Consider the following 9,926-nt stretch of genomic DNA (forward strand, 5'->3'; position numbering starts at 1 on the left):
GCTTCCTTTGCTGGACAGAAGCGTTTTAGTTAGAAGCAACCCCACCTGTTTTCTTCATTTGGTTTTTGCTGTTGGTCTCAGATTCAAGAAATCATTGCCAAGACTGATGTCAAGGAGCTTATCTCATTTGTTTTTGTCCAGGAGTTTTATGGTTCTAGATCTTACATTCGAGTCTCCAGTTCACTGAGAGTTTACTTTCATGTATGGTGTCATATGAGGGTCCAGTTTTGTTCTTTGTGCTTGTGTCTGTCCAGTGTTGCCAGCACCATTTACTGAAGAAGCTATTGTTTCCCCATTATATATTCTTGACTCCTTTGTAGAAGATTTATTGACTATATATATATGTAGGTTTATTTCTGGACTCTGGGCTTTCATAACTTTCCAAACAGATAACTTTCTCCTTCCTGTTGTTATAGTAGCCTTTGACCTTAACATTGAGCCATTTCTACAACGTTTCTTTTTCACTTTTCTTCAAATAGTTGAACTACTTGAGGGTGTACTCACGGACAACATAGCTAGTGATTTCGATGTATAGGATAAATATGAGCCCGGAGCAGTTTCCATGAAGTGGGTTCTATAACAACCAAGCATTTTCTTGTCTGAGTTTAACACTCTTGGATGGTGTCTGTGGTAGAAGGGTTTTGACAGATGGTCTTTTTATCTTTTATCTGTTGCCATAATTCAAACACTGTGGCTGCTTCCACTCCACCTCTTGAATCCGCTGTCCAGCAGGTGTAGACCAGTGCTTAGCTTCCTGGAGACATTTTGCAGGGCATTCCACTTGTGGCTAAGAGTGCTTGTTTCTGAAGAACCAGTTATAAAAGCAGAGTAAAGCCCATCTGTCACAAAGGCTATAGTGGCAGGTTAGATACAGGTGGCTGTGGAAATAAACTCACAGTCATCTTGATGATCTGCCTAAAAGATTGGTCTTTTTTTATTCCTGAAAGAATACGAGGAGGGCTACTCTGTATTTTTTTTTCCCCAGATTATAAGGCTCTTGGTATCTTGAAGCGGCAGTTCCCTAATGCATCACTAATTGGACTGACTGCAACAGCGACCAGTCATGTTTTGAAGGATGCTCAGAAAATATTGTGCGTCGAAAAATGTTTTACTTTCACGGCTTCTTTTAATCGACCAAATCTCTATTATGAGGTATGTAATTCTATGTCAGTTTATTTTATGAAGGATTTCAGCAGAGTTTCAGTTCAGTTCAGTCGCTCAGTCATGTCCGACTCTTTGTGACCCCATGAATCGCAGCACACCAGGCCTCCCTGTCCATCACCAGCTCCCAGAGCCTACCCAAACTCATGTCCATTGAGTCAGTGATGCCATCCAACCATTTCATCCTCTGTCGTCCCCTTCTCCTCCTGCCCTCAATCTTTCCCAGCATCAGAGTCTTTTCAAAGTTTACTTTTTCATTATGTCTGTTTACATGAGTCACAGTTATGTTCAAAAGTTTTAAAAAAATTGGGTGAGTATAAACAGATTTATTCATGAATGCTTCTTTTGTATATCTTATGCTGTTTAATCCTTTGCTTGGTTAAGTAGAAAAAACTGCCTTGTTAAATTTGCATACACACTTTTTGTGTAAGGATGGAGAGAAAGTATGCATTGCTTGAGGGACCTGGGACTTCCTTGATGGTCTTGTGGTTAAGACTCTGCTTCCAATTCAGGGGACATGGGTTTGATGCATGGCATAGCCAAAAAAATGAAAAAGATAACCAAGGACCCTAATGACATCTCTATAAAATTAATTATGAAATAATGCAAAATTATTATACCCTTAAAGATTTGCTAATACTCCTGCTGCTGCTGCTGCTAAGTCACTTCAGTCGTGTCTGACTCTGTGTGACCCCATAGACGGAAGCCCACCAGGCTTCTCCATCCCTGGGATTCTCCAGGCAAGAACACTGGAGTGGGTTGCCATTTCCTTCTCCAATGCATGAAAGTGAAAAGTGAAAGTGAAGTTGCTCAGTCGTGTCTGACTCTTAGCGACCCCATGGACTGCAGCCTACCAGGCTCCTCCATCCATGGGATTTTCCAGGCAAGAGTACTGGAGTGGGGTGCCATTGTCTTCTCCAGCTAGTACTCCCTATTTAGATTTTATTTAGTATATAACCTTGAAAGTTAAATAACCTCACAGCTGTTTTTGCTTTGCAATCCTTTAAGGATAGACTTAATATTTTTCTGCGTTTTTACTGAATAGTTACTTGTGCCATGGTTTATGTTTTTACAAAAGTAGGGTCAGAAAATAAAAAAAAGTCTCCATGTTTACAAGTTATTCATTGCTTCCGTGCCTCCTCTTCTCTGGTGAATTAAAAATTAAGGATCAAGAAGAGTCTGGGTGGTGACAGGGTCAGATGAAATGAATGAATGAATGATAGGAAAAAACACCGTGGCCAAGAAAGAATGGCAGCTTGAAAGCTGTAAGTAAATAACCACATGAATGGCACTCGTTAATTTACTTCTTAATAAGTTAACTTCTTTTAGGTTCGGCAGAAGCCCTCAAACACTGAAGATTTTATTGAGGACATTGTAAAGCTCATTAATGGAAGATACAAGGGGCAATCAGGTAATATGGAAACAAACCAACTATAAAGACTGAGCACTTTACAAAAGTAACAAATACTACAGCAATTCACTGAAAAAAGATTAATGCATGGCAGAGCATACTTGAAAATAGCATGATAAAATTAATTTGCTTGGTGATCTTAGAAATCGGGTTGGCATTTGCTAATGACCCAGATTGTAAGAGTCATGAAACTGATTTGCTTATTTACACTTAATTGCATTAGAGTAGACCTAATGACATAATGTTATCAATAGCACATATTTAGTAAGTATCTACTGTGGATAAGATTGAAGGCTAAGCAATGATGTTCTATAGGGATATGAAATATAGTTTCTTATAATAAAGGACACATTTAAGAAATATAAAAAGTAAATGCTGAATGAGTGTAGATGGAGTTGAGATTGTGTGTAACATGTTCCAGGATTAATGCATAGACAGGTGTTACTAAAGCAAAGAACTGGTATAAAAGTTGTATTTCAAAACTATTCTGTAGATTGTCAGGAGATATTAGTGGGTGCCCTGGGTAAAAGGAGTTCCAGGGTCAAATAAGCTTGAGAAAGTCTGCAGGTTATTTATTCTTCCCACAGAGTCACAGGGTATATCAGCACCTTTGAAGTTCTAATCAGCCTTGCAAAAGAGAGAGACACCTGTTTAATTTTGTTCAGTGCAGTGCTTGCCAAACTCATTTGCACACGGAACTCTTTTTTCACAGCACACTTGTTTACATCTTGTAGAGGATGAAGCATCAGTTTGAGAAATACCGTGTAGTGGAAGATAAAGTTGCAGAGAGAACTAAGATAATGGAAACCTAAACTGGTGGCTCCAGGCTCGTTACTGCTCTAGAGCAAGTTGCTGATCAAATCTTGAGTTATACTGAAAAGTCAGTATGTGTTCAGGGCCTTGGAATTTTTCATAATTCTTTTTTTCCCCATGCATTGTAATTACCAGTATCTTGAGTGTGTGAGTTAAAAAATTTCCAGGAATGTGCTATATGTATATCTAACCATTTGACATCTTTACTACAGGAATCATATATTGCTTTTCTCAGAAAGACTCTGAGCAAGTTACAATTAGTTTACAGAAACTGGGGATTCCTGCAGGTTCATACCATGCCAATATGGAACCGGAAGATAAGACCAAGGTTCATAGAAGATGGTCAGCGAATGACATTCAGGTTAACTAATAGATCTTTAATCAAAACCTAATTCACCTTTCAATATATTTTAGCTTAATTAATATATACAATGTTAATACATTTTAGGTAGTTGTGGCAACAGTTGCATTTGGTATGGGAATTGATAAGCCAGATGTGAGGTTTGTTATTCATCATTCAATGAGTAAATCTATGGAAAATTATTACCAAGAGAGTGGCCGAGCAGGTATGTATAACTCATACCCAGAAGTAATTTTTTAAAAGAGCTTTAAAAACACTGTAAGTGATATTTATTACTACTGTATTTTTAACTCTTTATTGGCTAGTATTTTTGTAACAAACAATGAAGTCCTTTGAAGTTTTATATTTATTTGCCTATGGAGACATTTTCCTTATGTTCTATTGGAGTATAATCAATTATTTCTTATATTTGCTAAGATAATTTGATATCCATCTTTGTTTCCTGAGTTTTTAATTAGTTATTTCAAGTTTATAATTTGAACAACTGGATTATTTATGGACAGGTTTTTAAGTTAATAAAGTTGATTGTTCTCTTCAGTCGTATTTTAAAAAATTTGAGGACAGCTGTTACAAATTAACTTTTACATCTCTGTCTGAAATTTCTAGATACGATCTATTGAGACTGAAATATCACCAGCAAATTCTATGTTTATTATTTTTGCATGTTTGACTTTTTAAAGTAACTGTGCGATCTGAAGATGCTTCCCACTGCAGGTCGAGATGACACGAAAGCAGACTGCATTCTGTATTATGGTTTTGAAGACATATTCAGGATCAGTTCAATGGTGGTGATGGAAAACGTGGGGCAACAAAAGCTTTATGAGATGGTGTCCTACTGTCAGAACATACACAAGTAAGCCACACAGTTTCTTTGTCACTTCTGTCAATTAAAAACAAGCACAACATGAAAGCATGTGGCATTTCTTGGGTCCTTACTTAAGTGAGTAAATACATTGGTGACACATCAAGTGTAAACCAGTAAAAGATGTCTGAAGGGGTAGAAACCAGTACATGAACCTGCAGAATGCCTGGATTTAAGAACATGTATTCTAAGATACAGAGAACAAACTAGTGGTTACCAGTGATGAGAGTAGGGGGAGGAGGTAGGAGTGTGGGAGGTATAGACTTTTGGGTGTAAGAGAGGCTCAAGGATATATTGTGCAACACAGGGAGTATAGGTAATATTTTTTAATACTTGTAAATAGAAAGTAACCTTTAAAAATTGTACAACAATAAAAATATAGTATCTTAAGTCTAAAAAAAGAAAAAGAAAAAAGTTATTCTCTTTCTTCAAGAAAGATAACTGTTAACATTTTTCTGAATGTTTGGTCACCTGTGAGGCCATCTATTCTTGGAGTTTTGTTTCTTGGGAGTTTTCAAATTACTGATTCAGTTTCATGACTGGTAATTGGTCTGTTCATATTTTTTATTTCTTCCTTGTTCAGTCTTGGCAATTGTGCATTTCTAGGAATTTGTCCATTTCATCTAGGTCATCCATTTTATTGGCAAATATTTGTCCACAGTAGTCTCTTTGGTCTTTCATATTTCTCTGGTGTAGGTTGCAACTTTTTCATTTCTGATTTTATTGACTTGGGCTTTTTTCCTTGATGGGTCTGGATAAAGATTTATTAATTCTGTTTGACTTGAGACTTTCCTGGTGGGCCAGTGGTTTAGACTCTGTGCCAAGAACCAGCTCTTAGTTTCATTGATCTTTACCATTAATTTTTTATTCTCTATTTTATTTATTCTGCTCTGATCTTTGTTTCTTTCCTTCCTTCTATTAACTCCTTCTACTAACTTGTTTTTATTTGTTCTTTTTCTAGTTTCTTTAAGTGTAAGATTAGGTTGTTTTAGATATTTCTTATTTCCTGAGGTAAGCTTGTGTTGCTATAAATTTCCCACTTAGAACTCTATTTCTAAATTCCATAGATTTTGAATTGTTGTGTTTTTGTTTTGTCTCCAGGTATTTTTGCATTTTTCTTTGATTTCTTCAGTGATTCATTGATTGTTTAGTAGTATATGGTTTCGCCTCTGCATGTTTTGAGTTTTTTGCAGTTTTTTTCTTATAGTTGCTTTCTAGTTTCATAGTATTGTGGTTTGAAAAGATGCTTGGTATTATCTCCTTGTCTTAACTTTACCAAGGCTTGTTTTGTGGCATAGCATGTGATCTATCCTGGAGAATGTTAATGTTCCTTGTGTACTTAAAAAGAATATATTCTGCTATTTTTGAATAGAATGGTCTATATATGTCAAGTCTGGTCTAATGTGTCATTTAATGCAGGTGTTTCCTTATTGATTTTCTGTCTCGATCATCTGTTGATGTAAATGAAATATTATAGACCCTTGCTTTTATTGTGTTAGTTTCTCCCTTTATGTCTGTTAATACTTATGCATTAGGTGTGTATATATATCTATATATATATATTAATAGTTGTTATATGTTCTTGGATTGATCACCTGATCATTATGTAATGTCCTTCTTGTGTCTTGTAACAGTCTTTGTTTTAAAGTTTATTTTGTCTGATATGGTGCTTCCCTTATAGCTCAGTTGGTAAAGCATCTGCCTGCAATGCTGGAGACCTGGGTTCGATCCCTGGGTTGGGAAGATCCCCTGGAGAAGGGAAAGGCTACCCACTCCAGTATTCTGGCCTGGAGAATTCCATGGACTGTATAGTCCATGGAGTTGCAAAGAGTCGGACATGATTGTGCAGCTTTCACTTTCTTTGTCTGACATGAGTGTTACTACCTTGGCTTTCTTTTGATTTCTATTTGCATGGAATATGTTTCCCCAGCCCCTCACTTTCAGTCTATGTGTGTCTTTAGAGCTGAGTCTCTTGTAGGCAGCATATATGCAGGTCTTGATTTTGTATCCATTCAGCCACTTTATGTCTTTTGGTTGGAGCATTTAGTCCATTTAAAGTTAATGGAATTGTTGATAGGTATGTACTTATTGCCATTTCATTGTTTTGAGGTGGTTTTGTAGACCTTTTTTGCTCCTTCTTTTACTCTTGTGGTTTGATGAATTTAGTGTTTGAATTCCTTTTTCTTTATTGTGTGGGTTTCTATAATAGAATTCTGACTTGTGGTTACCATAAGGTTTATATATACCAATTTATCTATATACATGATGATGTAACTTGCTATCTTAATTTCAAATGCATTTTAACAATCTTGCATTTGTATTCTTCCCTCACAATTACTATTTTTACTCTTAGTCATCTTTGTAGTCTTATTACCTACCATATTATAAGGACTCAAAATTTTTTAAGTAAGCAGTAATTAGTGATAGAAAATGGTATTTCTTTCCTATTAATGCTACAGCAAATTTAAAAAATGAGAAAATGAAAATGTCCTTAGGTATTCAATAGGCCCTCATGAAGCATATTTTGGGACTTAGACTCAAAATGATACTATGAAGTACAGGAAACTGCTTTGTTCTCAGGAAGATTCTCTAATACAGGTATACCTTGGAGATATTGCAGTTTCAGTTTGAGACAACTGCAGTCAAGTGAAAATTGTAATAAAGGTAGTGATGCAAATCTTTTGGTTTTCCAGTGCATAGAAGTTATTTTTACACTAATAACATATGGAAAAAATTATTACATATGGTGGGCATAGTAGTCGTCTTCCAAAGATGTCCATATCTGAATCTCTGGAATATGCTACTTTACATGGCAAAAGGGAGTTAATGGATTTAAAGTTGTAGTCAGCTGATCTTAAAATAAGGAGATAATCCTGAATTGTTTGGGTGGACTCACTATAGTCACAAGGGTTCTTAAATGTGGAAGGAGGAATAAGATGTCAAAGTGATGTGAAAACTTCACCCATTGTTAGCTTTGAAGATAGAGGAAGGGGGCCCATGAGCCAGAGTGCAGGCAGTCTTCAGAATCTGGAAAGGGCAAGGAAACAGATTCTTCCCTAGAACCACTCGGAGAAATCCAGCCCTGCCAACACCTTGCTTTTACTGATTTTAACCCAGTGAGACCCATGTCAACCTTCTAACCTATAAAAATGTAAGATTATAAATCTGCGTTGTTTTAAGCCACCGAGTTTGTGTTAATGTTATGGCAGCAACAGGAAACTAGTAATAGTATATAATCCTGTATTTTGAAATAGGGATAATTCATATCTCTAATGTGTTTGCAGATGTCGCCGTGTATTGATAGCTCAACATTTTGATGAAGTATGGAGTCCAGAAGCATGTAACAAAATGTGTGATAACTGCTGTAAAGAGATTAGTGAGTTGTCCTTTTTAGATTTCTATAAGCTCATGTTTATAACTAGGACTACATGAGGGCAGTATTAGACACTCAAAATGGATTTAAAAGAATTAGCAAGGTGTGAATAGAATTTCTCGGATTCGAGAGTAGTGACACAAAGTTTTGAAATAAGTACAAATAAAATTAAAAGCTATTATGTGTATGCATGTATTTTATATTGCTACACTGAGATGTTAAATTTTTAAGAAATGAAGGGAAACATTTAAAATCCCTCTGATTAGAAATACTATTTATATATGAGAATGCTAACCTCTAGTAATAATCTCCAGTATAGTCACTGACTGAAGAGAGAAATTTAGTACAAAATAGAGATTACAGTGTATCATTTTTGATCCAGACAAAATTCAATCACTCGTAAGATACTAGTTTAGTAGTGTTGGTGCTGTATTTTCACTTTTAAAAATTCTGTATGTATGCATAGTGTTTGATGAGCTAGACTAACCCATTCCTCACTGACTTCTGATGCCTTGGTGGGGGAAGGTCACGACAATTTCAACCTTGCAGGTAGAGAAAATTATTTGTGTTTACTAGACTGTTTTATACTGACCAAATTAACAAGAGTCTGATAAATACATCTGAGTGCTCGTGTCAATAGATGGGAATAACTGTCTAGGAAATTCTTGTTATGAAACTAGAGTCCCTAGGAAGCCACACTGGTTGTCAGAATATTGCTTAATGAGCATGCATCATTAAATATGAAGACATGAAGAACAGATTGACTCAATATGGTAGTCTAAACCTGGTAAATATGTAGAAGAGACTTACCCTCCTGTAAACACCTCTAAGTTTTTATCATAATCATGTCTGGCTGATACCTTTTGGTTCTGAGAGCATCTCCAAAGACCTTCCAGTAAACAGATTATTTTTTTGTGTATCATTTAAATTCGTGTCTTAGAGAGACTATAGCTTAATCTAATGAAAAGAGACTTGAGCAATAGTCTTAATTCAGAACACAGGAACAAACCAGTGTTTAGGGTGGGTCACATTGGATGACTTATTTTTTAAATGAGTCTAACCACTTAGGACAGCCTATCCTTGCCCTAATTTCAGAATTTCGTTCATCTTTAACCATGTCTCTTTCATTACAGCATTTGAAAGAAAGAATGTAACTGCATACTGCAGGGATCTTATTAAGATCCTGAAACAGGCCGAGGACCTGAATGAAAAGCTCACTCCACTAAAACTGATCGACTCTTGGATGGGAAAGGGTGCCTCGAAATTGAGAGTAGCAGGCCTTGCTCCTCCCACACTTCCTCGTGAAGACCTGGAGAAAATCATTGCACACTTTCTTATACAGCAGTATCTCAAGTATATACAGACCCATTTCTTGCCCTCTCATGCTATCTTTCCTGAATCTCATTTTTATATAAGTACAACAGAACAAATGGTTTAGTGGTTGTTTCATAGGAACTTTTAAACACTCTATAAAATTTACTTAGTAAACAAATTCAAACTTTTAATTATCATATGTCGAAGCAGCAGCAAAGTACAATACTTTATTGCATTTTTTACTAAAAGTTTTATTTCATATCAATGTTTAGTTAAAATTACTTATTTTTTATAAATTTCAGTTTGTTGTCTGCAGCTTCTCAAAGCCTGACTGTTGGCCTTTGTCTCCTGCAGAGAAGACTACAGTTTTACAGCTTATGCTACCATTTCATATTTGAAAGCAGGACCTAAAGCTAATCTTCTGAACAACGAGGCACACGTTATTACCATGAGAGTAAAGAAGCCCATGCAGAACTGTTTCAGGGTGATTACTAATTTTCAATTTTTAATTATTTGCAAAAGACATTAAAGCCTGTGTCTTGCTTTTCTTTAACTTGTTCTCTTCTGGGTCCAGTGGAACACAGAAGAGATCAGTCAGTGTTCTTCGAATCTGGGTATAGAAGAGAGAAAA

At 36.0% G+C, this 9,926-nt stretch overlaps 1 protein-coding gene across 1 annotated transcript in view; it reads left to right on the forward strand.

The window, feature by feature from the left end:
- Positions 1 to 9,926, forward strand: part of RECQL (RecQ like helicase) — a 35,752-nt gene that overhangs the window by 24,606 nt on the left and 1,220 nt on the right. Inside the window, exons 7-14 of the mRNA XM_005680793.3 lie at positions 986 to 1,152; positions 2,491 to 2,572; positions 3,598 to 3,746; positions 3,834 to 3,951; positions 4,461 to 4,599; positions 7,893 to 7,984; positions 9,115 to 9,334; positions 9,650 to 9,779. Of these exons, the coding sequence (XP_005680850.2) occupies positions 986 to 1,152; positions 2,491 to 2,572; positions 3,598 to 3,746; positions 3,834 to 3,951; positions 4,461 to 4,599; positions 7,893 to 7,984; positions 9,115 to 9,334; positions 9,650 to 9,779 (1,097 nt within the window). The remainder of the gene's footprint in view (positions 1 to 985; positions 1,153 to 2,490; positions 2,573 to 3,597; positions 3,747 to 3,833; positions 3,952 to 4,460; positions 4,600 to 7,892; positions 7,985 to 9,114; positions 9,335 to 9,649; positions 9,780 to 9,926) is intronic.

Source organism: Capra hircus, chromosome 5 (assembly GCF_001704415.2).
Source record: "Capra hircus breed San Clemente chromosome 5, ASM170441v1, whole genome shotgun sequence".
Lineage (NCBI taxonomy): Eukaryota > Metazoa > Chordata > Mammalia > Artiodactyla > Bovidae > Capra > Capra hircus.